At 37.6% G+C, this 18,232-nt stretch overlaps 1 protein-coding gene across 1 annotated transcript in view; it reads right to left on the bottom strand.

Moving 5' to 3' along the window:
- Positions 1-18,232, bottom strand: part of LOC138336827 (inositol-pentakisphosphate 2-kinase-like) — a 40,789-nt gene that overhangs the window by 10,794 nt on the left and 11,763 nt on the right. Inside the window, exons 3-13 of the mRNA XM_069286418.1 lie at positions 8,438-8,536; positions 7,839-7,905; positions 7,343-7,494; positions 6,897-6,992; positions 5,691-5,749; positions 4,332-4,404; positions 3,126-3,235; positions 2,321-2,565; positions 1,718-1,859; positions 1,148-1,256; positions 607-686 (exon numbers count right to left, since the gene is read on the bottom strand). Coding sequence (XP_069142519.1) covers positions 607-686; positions 1,148-1,256; positions 1,718-1,859; positions 2,321-2,565; positions 3,126-3,235; positions 4,332-4,404; positions 5,691-5,749; positions 6,897-6,992; positions 7,343-7,494; positions 7,839-7,905; positions 8,438-8,536 — 1,232 coding nt within the window. The remainder of the gene's footprint in view (positions 1-606; positions 687-1,147; positions 1,257-1,717; positions 1,860-2,320; positions 2,566-3,125; positions 3,236-4,331; positions 4,405-5,690; positions 5,750-6,896; positions 6,993-7,342; positions 7,495-7,838; positions 7,906-8,437; positions 8,537-18,232) is intronic.

Genomic DNA, 18,232 nt, shown 5'->3' with positions numbered 1-18,232 from the left:
ATTAATTAAATTTGCAAAAGAAATCATTTAAGATGCTCCATCACCGAGACAGCATAAATGATATTAATCAGTTGAACAATAATTGGTGTTTAATCGTGTATATATATGTCTAATTAACACAAAAAATATTATAAAATCATTTATTTTGCCTTTGGTGCATGCGCAATCAGTACTTCATTCCATATAGGATATAGTGCCATGGAATTTTTTCGGGATGCAATTAATTATTTTTTGTAACTTTAACTTGAAGTGAAATTAGAAGCTCAAACTTTTCAATGGTGGTAATTGTGTAAAGTAACTAACTTTTGTAACTGAAGAAAAATACTAAATCGTCTGCTCGTATTTTTGATAGTGAAAAAATGTCATTTGTCAGCGGTGGAGCATCTTTAAAGAATCCAACACAGTTACCATAATTTCAGTCTGCATTTAATTCGAACTTAGTGAAATTGAAGCCTTAAAAAGGGGGACTTATAGGAATGGGGGCACTTATTTTTATAGAGATGGTGACTTAAATATCAAATTCATGTCATTGATTAGCAGAGCATTCACGTACATTTAAGCAAAAGTTTCTTGTTTCAAATTATTTTGTGAATTTTAAAAACTTACTGTGAACACAATGGACATCTCTGCATTGCAACCATGATTGAACAGTCTTGCATGGTTTTAGAAACTATGAACCGCTTTACCTGCAAAAAAAGATAGTAAACAAAATAAAGTCTAAGAATAAAATAAGAAACAAAATCCTACATTCTATAATCAGAGTTTTCTTCAAATTCATTTCATTAACAAAACTTTATAACACACACCAGGTTTTCATCAAAAAATATTTTCTTACTGTATAATAATTTGTACAAACTCTGAATATTCCAAAATATTGAAACCACATTAAGGCAAGTGAAAATGCCTGAAAATGTCATTGCAAAGTATTTAGCATTCAAAAGAAAATAAAGTTAACTGGGCAAAACTTTTAAATTAAATGCAGTACACTTGTACCGTGTATCTGCCTAGGTGGTCCCCATTCCTAACATCCATTGGTAGAGTGCTAGGGGAACTATGTTAGAAAATTTTACCATTTAGCCACCTTCACCAAAGAATGAAAGACTTCGGTAGTATGTCAGCCACTTACCCTCACTTAATGCCAGCTTACCTTATACACAGCATACTCTAGACTTTCCTTGTCATCTGTATCTAAACTCTGTATACAAGGATCCAGCCATAGCTCTTTAGTAAATGGGCCATACACCCCAAATTTACACCTGTCGCAGGTAAAGTTGTTATAGATAAACAAATGTTACATAGAAATCTATATATAACATGGGTCATAATCATTATAAATATCAAAGCTGATTTTTAAATGGCCTGGAAATTTGTTATGTTCTACATTAGAATCAATAGATGTTATGATCAATAAATATTAAAGGTTTTGTTGATTAATGCATATAAAACTGTCCACAGACTGAACAATCTCTGACCTTAAGCAAACTTTATGCAATTGACAATGTGGATATTGACATTTAGAGCTAAGAGATATGTTTACTTTGCAAAAGTTGCCAAAACAAGTATCCAATCATCAATTGGATTTTAGCCAATGAAAATGATATGTATAAGTCCTGGCCATGAGATCATCTTTAATCTAAATAGTGTTAAGTTTATAGACTTAGCCAATCACAGATGGTATCATAAAAAGTTACATCATTTTTGATTGACTTGATCTCACCTGTCTTCGGGGTGGGCTTTAAGGTGATCTTTGACTCGTTGGTAGAGAGGATATACTCCATCAATATCGGACATATCATCCAACTTTTGGGTACATAGGATCCGACCCAATACAGAATCCGGGGCAGACAACATCACAGAAGCTAGTAATCAAACAAAATTGTAATGCAGTGATATGGGAACTGTTCATAGATTAATGACCATATTCATCCTCATGACAAACAATTTTACAATAATGGTGAAGTGGGAACTGGTGAGAATTCATTCTGATTGAAAGATGTATTAAGAGAAACTTAAAACCAACCCCATTTCTTTGTCATATCATACACTGAGGTTTGTAATGTGAAAACGTCAAAAGTTTACATTTCGTAAGTTTTAACAAACTAGTTACAGCATTATATAAATTTTGTACCATCAAAGTGATGTGATATTATCAAAAGATCCATTCTCACCCGTCTGCAATTAGTGTTAAAATTGCACTTTGTCAACCAATAGGTGTGTCATACTGACATTCAAAGATTAAAAAATATATATCTTATCATGATAACTGACCCTGGTCATAAAAACACCCCATATTATGACAACACCTGTTTTAGATACTTACCATCATTTTCAGATTTCTCAATATTTGGATAACTGCTCTTTGCACAGAAATTTGAAGAGTACAACTTGGTCCCGTTAATGACCTTGACCTCATTTACATCATGAACTTTACCCTCTGACCCTCCATTGGTTTGAACACAGCTATTGGGTTGATTTGATCCAGTGTGGCAGACTTGTGTAGGCTTTTTGTCCACCGGAGCAGACAATAGGGCGTCAACTATCAGATCTAGGAACGTGTGTAACTCACTGTAAACACAGAAAAACAGTGGAAATTTTAACATTTAAACATCAAATAAATGCATACAGAATACAAGTATTCTGGGTACTGCTAGAGCAGTACATGTCTCCTGCTGATCGATCCTCGCATGTTTTTACCTAGACAAACGCTATTGTTTCCTCTGATTTAATAAGAGATTTCAAAACAATTTTTAGCTATTCTATACAACATGTACAAGTTGTATGAAAACATTTACAAAAAAATGTTAAAATTCTTGAAATTTAAATTGAAACAATATTTAGATATCCAAATCTTGTTTTATCTATATACATATTTGGTATGTAGGTATAGCAGTACTTTTAAAACAGTTACTAGTATCTCATCTTTTTCTTCTGTTTGTGGGAGAAAAATAACCATTAATTATGCTGAGAATGTGACAACGAAATCACAACCCTTAGGAAATTTCTTGAATGTCCAATCCTAATTGATAAGCCTCGAGGTTGACGTTCATGCATTACCCCTAGCACCAAGGGTTGTGATTTCTTTGTCATACCCTCAAGGTAGGGAAAGAATTTATTAGTTTACTTACTGTTGTTTTTGAAGACCGTTTGTCAAACCGTTTACAGAATCTCCAAAAAATGAGTGTAGAATTGCTGGTAGGTCGTCCTTTACTGTGTCACTGAACACTTCTCTTCCATCCTTGAAAACAACAATCATGTACCGTTCTAAACAGGACCTTTTGAAGAACAGCAAATCTCACCTTGAGCAGCTTTTAATGACCCATGAGCTTAATCATGGGAACATATTGAGCATGTTGAGATTCTTGATATCTGATGTTTTTGCTCTTAACATGATCACTCATATCCATAACAACATATGGAATCCTATGTAAATACATCAATTAAGGTCACTTGTATGGGAACACCAAAGTACAATTTGGCCCTTTGGGCCTCTTGAAATTCTTAACATTATGTTTTTTCATTATTTCTTATAATAATTGTACATAACAAAAACAACACTTATTTAAGGAATGGTTGTTATTGTTTGTTGTTTACTGGTGTGTAAACTGCATTTTATGTACAGATATTTTAAATGACGCCCATTAGAGAGCCATGCTAAAATATTTGTACAAAAAATGCAGTTTACACACCAGTAAACAACAAACAATAACAATCATTCCTTATATTTACATTTCGACCGATTATTTCATTAAAATTTAAGTGTTCAAATAAAATAATAATCTGTTTTTTAATGTTATACGATTGTTGGAACAGCCGGTCGATTAATGGAATCCTGGAACAGCTGGGTCCAATATGGCGGGAAACGTCAAATTCAGAGAGTACACAAAATATAGTTCCACATTAACTTTATGTTTTTTTATCCCATGTATACAACAGTTGTTAGATATTTTATTTGCTGATATATAATTCAAGATATAGATTACATTCATACATGCAGTATATTGAAGATTTGTTGAACAAACACAAGAGGCCTAATCGGATGCGCATTCACACTACTTGCGGAAGTCAGTGTTCAGGTGTGTGTATTATTGCACGGCAACCACTGCATTTACGCAAGTGTAAACGATTTCGCAGTTGATATGGTTATATAGTAATGAGAAAACGGAAATGTAAATATAATCCTATATCAAGGCAGAAATCATTGTTGTTATTGATAACCATGTCTAACAACTTGCTCCAAGACCTTCACCTGGTATCTTCGGCCAATTGGGCCTCTTGGACTTCTCAAATCTTGTGTAACATTTCTATCTTATTTAAGCACATTACATACTTACTTGAAATACTTTAAAGTTGTTTTGTGGAATACTGTATAGTGATACTAAAGCATGCTTCATTCTCTGTCTGTCCCTGAAATGTACACAAATACAAAATTACACAGATGCTATGTTTTATTCTTACAATATCATGTAAATGTATTTAGAGAAATGACTTGGATTTCAATTACTTCATACATCATACAACATCTTCAATTCTAAATATATTCCTTCATACATCATACAACATCTTTCATACTAAACATATTCCTTCATACATCACACAACATCTTTCATTATGAGTTATTTGGATTGCATATAATAACAATTTTACATAGCACCAAGTGCAATCTTTGTTTTAGAATTATATTAGATTATAGATGGCATTTCTTACAATTGAAATTTTCAAAGCTTACCAAACAAGAGATCCAGGAGGGATCTTGGCGCCCACCAAAGAATGATCTATGTCTGACAATGCAAAGAGGGATCTTTTCTCTGCTTTTCAAACTTTTACTACATAGTACATGTGAAATTAAAGAAAGACTCTTTCAGTACTTTCTGAGATATATAGCAGTAACAAACAATTATCAAAATTCAAGATGGCTACCTGTCGGCCATCTTGTTCACCGATCTGTCCCAAAATCCAATATGCACAAAAAGACACTAGACCCCTAGGTGAACCTACACATGAAATTTGAAACAGATCCCTTCAGTACATTCTGAGAAATTGCGGTAACATTCTTCAATTATCAAAATCCAAGATGGAGGCCTGTCGGCCATCTTATTCACCGATTGATCCCAAAATGCAACATGCACTACCAGGGCCCTAGAGGAACCTGCATATAAAATTTTAGACAGATCTCTTCAGTGCTTTCTAAGAAATAGCAGTAATAATTTTTCACTACCAAAATCCAAGATGGAGGCCTGTTGGCCATCTTGTTGACCATCGGTCCCAAAGTGTAATAACTAGACAAATGCCTTCAGTATTTTCTAAGAATTAGTGGTAACAAACTTTGACTATCAAATATGGCTGCCTGGCGGCCATCTTGTTGACCGATTGTTCCCAAAATGCACCACTAGGGCCCTAGAGTAACCTACATATAAAATTCCCTTCAGTACTTTCTGAGAAAATAGCGGTAACAAGAATTGTTAAAGGACAGAAGGACAGACGGACGGACGGATGGACCATCGACCACAGACGAAAGGCGATTTGAATAGCCCACAATCTGATGATGGTGGGCTAAAAATAAAAGCAATATATCATACAACGGATATGCAGAAAAATGTTTTTACTAAGCAATGGATTTATAATTTAGAAATTAATAAATTGAAGCAAAATTATGCATTATAAAATTGTGTATTGAAACCATAATCACTTACCCTGAAAACAGATCAAGGGGACAGTAATTACTACTGTTGTTCCATCGACCTTCCTTTTCCTGAAATATTGAAATAACATAGAAATTATAAGCATTTCTCACACTGGATTCTAATCATGCTATTTGTTTTTTCATGAAATTTCATTTTTAAATACACTTTAACACTTACATATTTTTCTCTCTGAAGATCTCTTAAAGAGACAATTCATTCAGGTTAATTCTTTTACATAACCAAGAAGCAAACTATGGCATAAATGTATTGTTCTACATTTCTCATGAAACATATAATACAAAATATTGACAAATTCCACGTCAATGTTTAGTATTTTAATTGATACCGTTGTAATTATAAATTGGTGATCAATATGATTAAGCAAGAATAATATGTATGCTGTACTCATATCCGAGCCAAAGTCACGCACGTTAAAGAAATGAACTACATAACCACTGAGGAGGTGATCAAATGATTTTAAGGCAACATAATTCGCCTAATAAGGTACACACACTACTGTAAGAGCGATTTGAGCAGTTCTAGACAAAAGTTGCATTACTCTACGAGCAAGGGACAGGGTTCGGCATACAAGATGTTCGACCACATTGTGTAATGGTGGACAGAAAGCGAGTTTGAACATTTCACACGCATTTCACTATCATGGGTTTTTCTGGCATATCACAGTAAAGCCGACTGATCTAATTTCCATTAGGACTGGGTTTTTTCCGATATACGTACAAATTTCAATGTTCTCTTAGACTTAATTGTCCCTTTAAATGTGGTATCACTTTTTACAGTAAAATCTTTCAACCTCTCTCTTTGTATCAGCTCTCTGGTTTTATCATATCATTGGTTTGTTTAGGTTTACTTCCTATTAACAGCCAGGCTCATGCAAGGACGTGCCATGTTGGATGGTGGGGGAAACCTGAGTACCCAGAGAAAAACCACCAACAAGCGATCAGTACCTGGCAAGTGCCTCACATGGAATTCAAACTCGTGACCTAGAGATGGAGGGCTTGTGGTAATATGTCACGACATCTTAACCACTCTGCCACTGGAGCCCTGGCCATTGCGGCCTTTATATTGTATCAAGTAAACAAAATATTTTGTAATACACATGAATTTCCAATGAATTTTACATTAATTCCACATGAAAGAATTCACGTGAAGTAACCAATTAAGCTTGTCACAGCCTTTTTTTTAGTCAAAGCTTACCTTTAATTTTTTATGCATACAGAATTTGCAGACCGTGCTCTTGATTGAGTCCTTATGTACAAGGCTCTTTTGGGATGGTAGGAAGCCTTTCTTTGGCTGAAGAGAAAGTAATTAGCAGTGTTTATATGTTTGGCCAATTTAATCAAAATTAGACATGTAATTCCTCTCCACTACAAATACAATGCTCTACAATTATTGTATTAGAGCATATCGTAGAGCATCATAGTACAAATCTGACTTTAGGTCTGACTTTATCAAGATTAAATGTTTAGCTAGACATCCTGTTGCATTCAGTGTCAACATCCTGAACATTTAATGAAGAAGTCATAAACAAAAGATTTTCAGCAACAACAAAAGTAGAATTTTAGTCCACAATTATTTATTGATTAGGCTTGTCAACTCAAGTAACAGTAATGCTTAAGTTCTAGTGAAGTTTTAAAATTTACCTTGATTTCCACACTAATAGTAGGAGTATAATGCTGTTTGGGATGGGCTGATGAGGTCAAATCTCCAACAAAACAAAGATCTGGTAAAACTAAAGCTGAACAGGTTGCAGGGTCTATCGTCTTAAAGTCTTGATCATGGATTTTTCTATAAACTGGATCATATCAAACAAAATATATAGAATCTTTATCTAGAGAACCGCTTCAAACTTTCAGTCATCAAAATAACTGAAGACAGAATTGAGCTAAATGATGCTAAAGTCAAAAGGAATAATTGGAATTAAATGAAAATGTGTTTTTGATAAACATTATATATATACATCAATAGTTAAACTTAAGTCAACCTTTAATTAGGAATAATATGTTTGTTTTATATGATATTCTTAATTATTTTGTACTTTCATGACGATTTATACAAATGGAGTTAATATAATTATTTGTTTGCTTTGCAGGTACAGTAAAATATTCACTTTTCTTACATCAAATGGAAAAAACTTACCCGGCCTTAAATGTTCTATTTCAGACTCCACTTTCTCCACAAATCCCTTTGGTATTTGGGTCAACCTCTGAAACATTACATAGACTAATTCATGAAGGTATTGGTACACTGATGAATGTGATGCCATTTGATTAATAAACAAAGAGACATGTAGGTAAGCACTGATCTAGACATACAAAACATTATAGCATTATAGTCAAACCTGTTTATAGAAACTATCCCAGGGACAAAAGAAGATGGTCATTATACACAGGTAGATCGTGTAAAAGTGGTCTTATAATAAGCAGGTGGTCTTTATACAGAGGTGGTCACTAAGGCAGGTTTGACTGTACCTATTTAAAGATGGAAAAACCATGATAATACTTAAAGTTATTTTAGTGGTAGAGATTTTGGTTATACCGTATTTCACAGCAAATAAGAACCCCTCCCACCATTTAGAGAAGAAAGGTCAAAAGTGTACTTGAATATAAGTAGTGAATACATAAATTTGAAAGATATTTGAGCCATGAGTTTAACTTGACACATGAAACTGAATTGTACATGATTTATTTGATATCTGAACTCTTCCCACACCACGCATGTATAAAACCTAAACTTACCGGTACATAGACAAAGTTTGAAGACAGTAGTGGCTGCATGACATTATGGATGTAGCTGACAACTCCCTGGAGGTTCTGGTGGATATGTAGTGACCGCTCCTGTAATACCATAATTAAAGAAAGCATGATGTATCTAATACACACCATTGAATAAGTACATCACATGGTAGCTATAGTTAACAATTTATGTAGTATTTTTTTTCTGGCACGTCCAAAACACTAATTTTAAAATTTTGATGAGTCTTAATACAAAAAAATATGATTGGGTTCCACAAGAAAATCTGAGTCCTGGAGTCATCCAGGCGAATCCCATAAATCACTACACGGCTACAAATACTGACTCCCAATTAGTATGTTGCATAGTTGTGTTGGCTTGTGTTCAGCATAAACATTTCTTAATTAGCTCATCCTAATACCCATGAGGCAATTGTATTATATTGCCAGACTCTCTATTTTATCATGAATTAAGTTTTTTTAACAGGGAACTGTTGCACTCAACATTGACATCATGCAACATTTTCTTATATCTTCCCTTCTACGGGCCACTATGGCTAAGTGGTTAAGATGTCTCGACATATTACAACAAGCCTTCCAACTCTAGGTTGTGAGTTCAAATCCCATGTGGGGCAATTGCCAGGTACTGACTACAGGTCGGTGGATTTCTCTAGGTACTCCGGCTTTTCTCCCGCAACAAACCTGGCACATCCTTATACATGTATTTCCAGTCCTCTCAGTACCAATCCCTGCTACGATAGGTAAACAATTTTACTGTTCTCTCAGTACCAATCCCTGCTACGACAGGTTAACGATTTTACTGTTCTCTCACTACCAATCCCTGCTACATCAGGTCAAAGATTTTACTGTTCTCTCAGTACCAATCCCTGCTACGATAGGTAAACGATTTTACAGTTCTCTCACTTCCAATCCATGCTACATCAGGTCAAAGATTATATTATTCTCTCAGTACCAATCCCTGCTACAGCAGGTCAAAGATTTTACTGTTCTCTCAATAACAATCCCTGCTACAGCAGGTCAAAGATTTTACTGTTCTCTCAGTACCAATCCCTGCTACGTCAGGTCAAAGATTATATTATTCTCTCACTACCAATCCCTGCTACATCAGGTCAAAGATTTTACTGTTCTCTCAGTACCAATCCCTGCTACATCTGGTCAAAGATTTTACTGTTCTCTCAATAACAATCCCTGCTACGTCAGGTCAAAGATTTTACTGTTCTCTCAGTACCAAATTACCAATCCCTGCTACGTCAGGTCAAAGATTTTACTGTCCTCTCAGTACCAATCCCTGCTACATCAGGTCAAAGATTTTACTGTTCTCTCAGTACCAAATTACCAATCCCTGCTACGTCAGGTCAAAGATTTTACAGTTCTCTCAGTACCAATCCCTGCTACATCAGGTCAAAGATTTTACTGTCCTCTCAGTACCAATCCCTGCTACATCAGGTCAAAGATTTTACTGTCCTCTCAGTACCAATCCCTGCTACATCAGGTCAAAGACATTAATGTTTTCTCAGTACCAATCCCTGCTACATCAGGTCAAAGATTTTACTGTTCTTTCAATAACAATCCCTGCTACATCAGGTCAAAGATTTTACTGTCCTCTCAGTACCAATCCCTGCTACATCAGGTCAAAGACATTAATGTTCTCTCAGTACCAATCCCTGCTACATCAGGTCAAAGATTTTAATGTTCTCTCAGTACCAATCCCTGCTGCACCAGGAATCCCTGCTACACCAGGCAAAAGATTTTACTGTTCACTCAGTACCAATCCCTGCTACATCAGGTCAAAGATTTTACTGTTCTCTCACTACCAATCCCTGCTACATCAGGCAAAAGATTTTACTGTTCTCTCAGTACCAATCCCTGCTACATCAGGTCAAAGATTTTACTGTTCTCTCAGTACCAATCCCTGCTACATCAGGTCAAAGATTTTACTGTTCTCTCAGTACCAATCCCTGCTACATCAGGTCAAAGATTTTACTGTCCTCTCAGTACCAATCCCTGCTACATCAGGTCAAAGACATTAATGTTCTCTCAGTACCAATCCCTGCTACATCAGGTCAAAGATTTTACTGTTATCTCAGTACAATCCCTGCTACACCAGGAATCCCTGCTACACCAGGCAAAAGATTTTACTGTTATCTCAGTACCAATCCCTGCTTCATCAGGTCAAAGATTTTACTGTTCTCTCAGTACCAATCCCTGCTACATCAGGTCAAAGATTTTACTGTTCTCTCAGTACCAATCACTGCTATACCAGGAATCCCTGCTACACCAGGCAAAAGATTTTACTGTTCACTCAGTACCAATCCCTGCTACATCAGGTCAAAGATTTTACTGTTCTCTCACTACCAATCCCGGCTACATCAGGTCAAAGATTTTACTGTTCTCTCAGTACCAATCCCTGCTACACCAGGCAAAAGATTTTACTGTTCTCTCAGTACCAATCCCTGCTACATCAGGTCAAAGACATTAATTATTCTCTCAGTACCAATCCCTGCTACATCAGGTCAAAGATTTTACTGTTCTCTCAATAACAATCCCTGCTACATCAGGTCATAAAGATTTTACTATCCTCTCAGTACCAATCCCTGCTACATCAGGTCAAAGGCATTAATGTTCTCTCAGTACCAATCCCTGCTACATCAGGTCAAAGATTTTACTGTTCTCTCAATAACAATCCCTGCTACATCAGGTCAAAGATTTTACTGTCCTCTCAGTACCAATCCCTGCTACATCAGGTCAAAGACATTAATGTTCTCTCAGTACCAATCCCTGCTACATCAGGTCAAAGATTTTACTGTTATCTCAGTACCAATCCCTGCTACACAGGAATCCCTGCTACATCAGGTCAAAGATTTTACTGTTATCTCAGTACCAATCCCTGCTTCATCAGGTCAAAGATTTTACTGTTCTCTCAGTACCAATCCCTGCTACATCAGGTCAAAGATTTTACTGTTCTCTCAGTACCAATCACTGCTATACCAGGAATCCCTGCTATGTCAGGTCAAAGATTTTACCGTTCTCTCAGTACCAATCCCTGCTACATCAGGTCAAAGATTTTACTGTTCTCTCACTACCAATCCCGGCTACATCAGGTCAAAGATTTTAATGTTCTCTCAGTACCAATCCCTGCTACATCAGGTCAAAGATTTTACTGTTCGCTCAGTACCAATCATAAGCCTCATACCAATCCCTGCTACATCAGGTCAAAGATTTTACTGTTCTCTCAGTACCAATCCCTGCTACATCAGGTCAAAGATTTTACTGTTCTCTCAGTACCAATCCCGGCTACATCAGGTCAAAGATATTAATGTTCTCTCAGTACCAATCCCTGCTACACCAGGCAAAAGATTTTACTGTTCTCTCAGTACCAATCCCTGCTACATCAGGTCAAAGATTTTAATGTTCTCTCAGTACCAATCCCTGCTACATCAGGTCAAAGATTTTACTGTTCTCTCAGTACCAATCCCTGCTACATCAGGCCAAAGATTTTATGTTTTCTCAGTACCAATCCTGCTACATCAGGTCAAAGATTTTACTTTCTCTCAGTACCAATCCCTGCTACATCAGGTCAAAGATTTTATTTTCTCTCAGTACCAATCCCTGCTACATCAGGTCAAAGATTTTACTGTTCTCTCAGTACCAATCCCTGCTACATCAGGTCAAAGATTTTACTGTTCTCTCAGTACCAATCCCTGCTACATCAGGTCAAAGATTTTACTGTTCTCTCAGTACCAATCCCTGCTACATCAGGTCAAAGATTTTACTGTTCTCTCAGTACCAATCCCTGCTACATCAGGTCAAAGATTTTACTGTTCTCTCAGTACCAATCCCTGCTACATCAGGTCAAAGATTTTACTGTCTCTCAGTACCAATCCCTGCTACATCAGGCCAAAGATTTTACTGTTCTCTCAGTACCAATCCCTGCTACATCAGGTCAAAGATTTTACTGTTCTCTCAGTACCAATCCCTGCTACATCAGGTCAAAGATTTTACTGTTCTCTCAGTACCAATCCCTGCTACATCAGGTCAAAGATTTTACTGTTCTCTCAGTACCAATCCCTGCTACATCAGGTCAAAGATTTTACTGTTCTCTCAGTACCAATCACTGCTATACCAGGAATCCCTGCTACATCAGGCCAAAGATTTTACTGTTCTCTCAGTACCAATCCCTGCTACATCAGGTCAAAGATTTTACTGTTCTCTCAGTACCAATCCCTGCTACATCAGGTCAAAGATTTTACTGTTCTCTCAGTACCAATCCCTGCTACATCAGGTCAAAGACATTACTGTTCTCTCAGTACCAATCCCTGCTACATCAGGTCAAAGATTTTAATGTTCTCTCAGTACCAATCCCTGCTACATCAGGTCAAAGATTTTACTGTTCTCTCACAATACCAATCCCTGCTACATCAGGTCAAAGATTTTACTGTTCTCTCAGTACCAATCCCTGCTACATCAGGTCAAAGATTTTACTGTTCTCTCAGTACCAATCCCTGCTACATCAGGTCAAAGATTTTAATGTTCTCTCAGTACCAATCCCTGCTACATCAGGTCAAAGATTTTACTGTTCTCTCAGTACCAATCCCTGCTACATCAGGTCAAAGATATTAATGTTCTCTCAGTACCAATCCCTGCTACATCAGGTCAAAGATTTTACTGTTCTCTCAGTACCAATCCCTGCTACATCAGGTCAAAGATTTTACTGTTCTCTCAGTACCAATCCCTGCTACATCAGGTCAAAGACATTGTTATCTCTCAGGACCAATCCCCTGCTACATCAGGTCAAAGATTTTACTGTTCTCTCAGTACCAATCCCTGCTACATCAGGTCAAAGATTTTACTGTTCTCTCAGTACCAATCCCTGCTACATCAGGTCAAAGATTTTACTGTTCTCTCAGTACCAATCCCTGCTACATCAGGTCAAAGATTTTACTGTTCTCTCAGTACCAATCCCTGCTACATCAGGTCAAAGACATTAATGTTCTCTCAGTACCACCAATCCCTGCTACATCAGGTCAAAGATTTTACTGTTCTCTCAGTACCAATCCCTGCTACATCAGGTCAAAGATTTTACTGTTCTCTCAGTACCAATCCCTGCTACATCAGGTCAAAGACATTAATGTTCTCTCAGTACCAATCCCTGCTACATCAGGTCAAAGATTTTACTGTTCTCTCAGTACCAATCCCTGCTACATCAGGTCAAAGATTTTACTGTTCTCTCAGTACCAATCCCTGCTACATCAGGTCAAAGACATTAATGTTCTCTCAGTACCAATCCCTGCTACATCAGGTCAAAGATTTTACTGTTCTCTCAGTACCAATCCCTGCTACATCAGGTCAAAGATTTTACTGTTCTCTCAGTACCAATCCCTGCTACATCAGGTCAAAGATTTTACTGTTCTCTCAGTACCAATCCCTGCTACATCAGGTCAAAGACATTAATGTTCTCTCAGTACCAATCCCTGCTACATCAGGTCAAAGATTTTACTGTTCTCTCAGTACCAAATTACCAATCCCTGCTACATCAGGTCAAAGATTTTACTGTTCTCTCAGTACCAAATTACCAATCCCTGCTACATCAGGTCAAAGATTTTACTGTTCTCTCAGTACCAATCCCTGCTACATCAGGTCAAAGACATTAATGTTCTCTCAGTACCAATCCCTGCTACATCAGGTCAAAGATTTTACTGTTCTCTCAGTACCAATCCCTGCTACACCAGGAATCCCTGCTACACCAGGCAAAAGATTTTACTGTTCACTCAGTACCAATCCCTGCTACATCAGGTCAAAGATTTTACTGTTCTCTCAGTACCAATCCCTGCTACATCAGGTCAAAGATTTTACTGTTCTCTCAGTACCAATCACTGCTATACCAGGAATCCCTGCTACACCAGGCAAAAGATTTTACTGTTCTCTCAGTACCAATCCCTGCTACATCAGGTCAAAGATTTTACTGTTCTCTCAGTACCAATCCCTGCTACATCAGGTCAAAGATTTTACTGCTCTCTCAGTACAAATCCCTGCTACGTCAGGCCAAAGATATTAATGTTTTCTTAGAACCAATCCCTGCTACATCAGGCCAAAGATTTTATTATTCCCTCACTACCAATCCCTGCTACATCAGGTCAAAGATTTTGTTGTTCTCTCAGTACAAATCCCTGCTACATCAGGTCAAAGATTTTACTGTCCTCTCAGTACCAATCCCTGCTACATCAGGTCAAAGACATTAATGTTCTCTCAGTACCAATCCCTGCTACATCAGGTAAAAGATTTTACTGTTCTCTCAGTACAAATCCCTGCTACGTCAGGCCAAAGATATTAATGTTTTCTTAGAACCAATCCCTGCTATATCAGGTCAAAGATTTTACTGCTCTCTCAGTACAAATCCCTGCTACATCAGGCCAAAGATATTAATGTTTTCTTAGAACCAATCCCTGCTACATCAGGCCAAAGATTTTGTTGTTTTCTCAGTACCAATCCCGGCTACATCAGGTCAAAGATTATATTATTCCCTCACTACCAATCCCTGCTACATCAGGTCAAAGATTTTACTGTTCTCTCAGTACCAATCCCTGCTACATCAGGTCAAAGATTTTACTGTTCTCTCAGTACCAATCCCTGCTACATCAGGTCAAAGATATTACTGTTCTCTCAGTACCAATCCCTGCTACATCAGGTCAAAGACATTAATGTTCTCTCAGTACCAATCCCTGCTACATCAGGTCAAAGACATTAATGTTCTCTCAGTACCAATCCCTGCTACATCAGGTCAAAGATTTTACTGTTCTCTCAGTACCAATCCCTGCTACATCAGGTCAAAGATTTTACTGTTCTCTCAGTACCAATCCCTGCTACATCAGGTCAAAGACATTAATGTTCTCTCAGTACCAATCCCTGCTACATCAGGTCAAAGATTTTACTGTTCTCTCAGTACCAATCCCTGCTACATCAGGTCAAAGATTTTACTGTTCTCCATACCAATCCCTGCTACATCAGGTCAAAGATTTTACTGTCCTCTCAGTACCAATCCCTGCTACATCAGGTCAAAGACATTAATGTTCTCTCAGTACCAATCCCTGCTACATCAGGTCAAAGATTTTACTGTTCTCTCAGTACCAATCCCTGCTACATCAGGTCAAAGACATTAATGTTCTCTCAGTACCAATCCCGGCTACATCAGGTCAAAGATTTTACTGTTCTCTCAGTACCAATCCCTGCTACACCGGGAATCCCTGCTACACCAGGCCAAAGATTTTACTGTTCACTCAGTACCAATCCCTGCTACATCAGGTAAAAGTTACTGTTTTCTTAGTACCAATCCCTGCTACATCAGGTCAAAGATTTTACTGTTTTCTCAGTACCAATCCCTGCTACACCAGGAATCCCTGCTACACCAGGCCAAAGATTTTACTGTTCTCTCAGTACCAATCCCTGCTACATCAGGTCAAAGATTTTACTGTTCTCTCAGTACCAATCCCTGCTACATCAGGTCAAAGATATTAATGTTTTCTCAGTACCAATCCCTGCTACATCAGGCCAAAGATTTTACTGTTCTCTCAGTACAAATCCCTGCTACGTCAGGTAAAGATATTTACTGTTTTCTTAGTACAAATCCCTGCTACGTCAGGCCAAAGATATTAATGTTTTCTTAGAACCAATCCCTGCTACATCAGGCCAAAGATTATATTATTCCCTCACTACCAATCCCTGCTACATCAGGTCAAAGATTTTGTTGTTCTCTCAGTACCAATCCCTGCTACATCAGGCCAAAGATATAAATGTTTTCTTAGAACCAATCCCTGCTACATAAGGCCAAAGATTTTACTGCTCTCTCAGTACAAATCCCTGCTACGTCAGGCCAAAGATATTAATGTTTTCTTAGAACCAATCCCTGCTACATCAGGCCAAAGATTATATTATTCCCTCACTACCAATCCCTGCTAAATCAGGTCAAAGATTTTGTTGTTCTCTCAGTACAAATCCCTGCTACATCAGGTCAAAGATTTTACTGTCCTCTCAGTACCAATCCCTGCTACATCAGGTAAAAGATTTTACTGTTCTCTCAGTACAAATCCCTGCTACGTCAGGCCAAAGATATTAATGTTTTCTTAGAACCAATCCCTGCTACATCAGGTCAAAGATTTTACTGCTCTCTCAGTACAAATCCCTGCTATGTCAGGCCAAAGATATTAATGTTTTCTTAGAACCAATCCCTGCTACATCAGGCCAAAGATTTTGTTGTTTTCTCAGTACCAATCCCGGCTACATCAGGTCAAAGATTATATTATTCCCTCACTACCAATCCCTGCTACATCAGGTCAAAGATTTTGTTGTTCTCTCAGTACCAATCCCTGCTACATCAGGTCAAAGATTTTACTGTTCTCTCAGTACCAATCCCTGCTACATCAGGTCAAAGATTTTACTGTTCTCTCAGTACCAATCCCTGCTACGTCAGGCCAAAGATATTAATGTTTTCTTAGAACCAATCCCTGCTACATCAGGCCAAAGATTTTACTGCTCTCTCAGTACAAATCCCTGCTACGTCAGGCCAAAGATATTAATGTTTTCTTAGAACCAATCCCTGCTACATCAGGCCAAAGATTTTGTTGTTTTCTCAGTACCAATCCCGGCTACATCAGGTCAAAGATTATATTATTCCCTCACTACCAATCCCTGCTACATCAGGTCAAAGATTTTGTTGTTCTCTCAGTACCAATCCCTGCTACATCAGGTAAAAGATTTTACTGTCCTCTCAGTACCAATCCCTGCTACATCAGGTAAAAGATTTTACTGTTCTCTCAGTACAAATCCCTGCTACGTCAGGCCAAAGATATTACTGTTTTCTTAGAACCAATCCCTGCTACATCAGGCCAAAGATTTTGTTGTTTTCTCAGTACCAATCCCGGCTACATCAGGTCAAAGATTATATTATTCCCTCACTACCAATCCCTGCTACATCAGGTCAAAGATTTTGTTGTTCTCTCAGTACCAATCCCTGCTACATCAGGTCAAAGATTTTACTGTTCTCTCAATAACAATCCCTGCTACATCAGGTCAAAGATTTTACTGTTCTCTCAGTACCAATCCCTGCTACATCAGGTCAAAGATTTTACTGTCCTCTCAATACCAATCCCTGCTACATCAGGTCAAAGATTTTACTGTCCTCTCAATACCAATCCCTGCTACATCAGGTCAAAGATTTTACTGTCCTCTCAATACCAATCCCTGCTACATCAGGTCAAAGATTTTACTGTCCTCTCAATACCAATCCCTGCTACATCAGGTCAAAGATTTTACTGTTCTCTCAATACCAATCCCTGCTACATCAGGTCAAAGATTTTACTGTTCTCTCAGTACCAATCCCTGCTACATCAGGTCAAAGATTTTACTGTTCTCTCAGTACCAATCCCTGCTACATCAGGTCAAAGATTTTACTGTTCTCTCAGTACCAATCCCTGCTACATCAGGTCAAAGATTTTACTGTTCTCTCAGTACCAATCCCTGCTACATCAGGTCAAAGATTTTACTGTCCTCTCAATACCAATCCCTGCTACATCAGGTCAAAGATTTTACTGTCCTCTCAATACCAATCCCTGCTACATCAGGTCAAAGATTTTACTGTTCTCTCAATACCAATCCCTGCTACATCAGGTCAAAGATTTTACTGTTCTCTCAATACCAATCCCTGCTACATCAGGTCAAAGATTTTACTGTTCTCTCAATACCAATCCCTGCTACATCAGGCCAAAGATTTTACTGTTCTCTCAGTAC

This window comes from Argopecten irradians, chromosome 12, assembly GCF_041381155.1.
Source record: "Argopecten irradians isolate NY chromosome 12, Ai_NY, whole genome shotgun sequence".
NCBI classification, from domain to species: Eukaryota; Metazoa; Mollusca; class Bivalvia; order Pectinida; family Pectinidae; genus Argopecten; species Argopecten irradians.
This window is presented reverse-complemented; position numbering and strand designations above follow the sequence as displayed.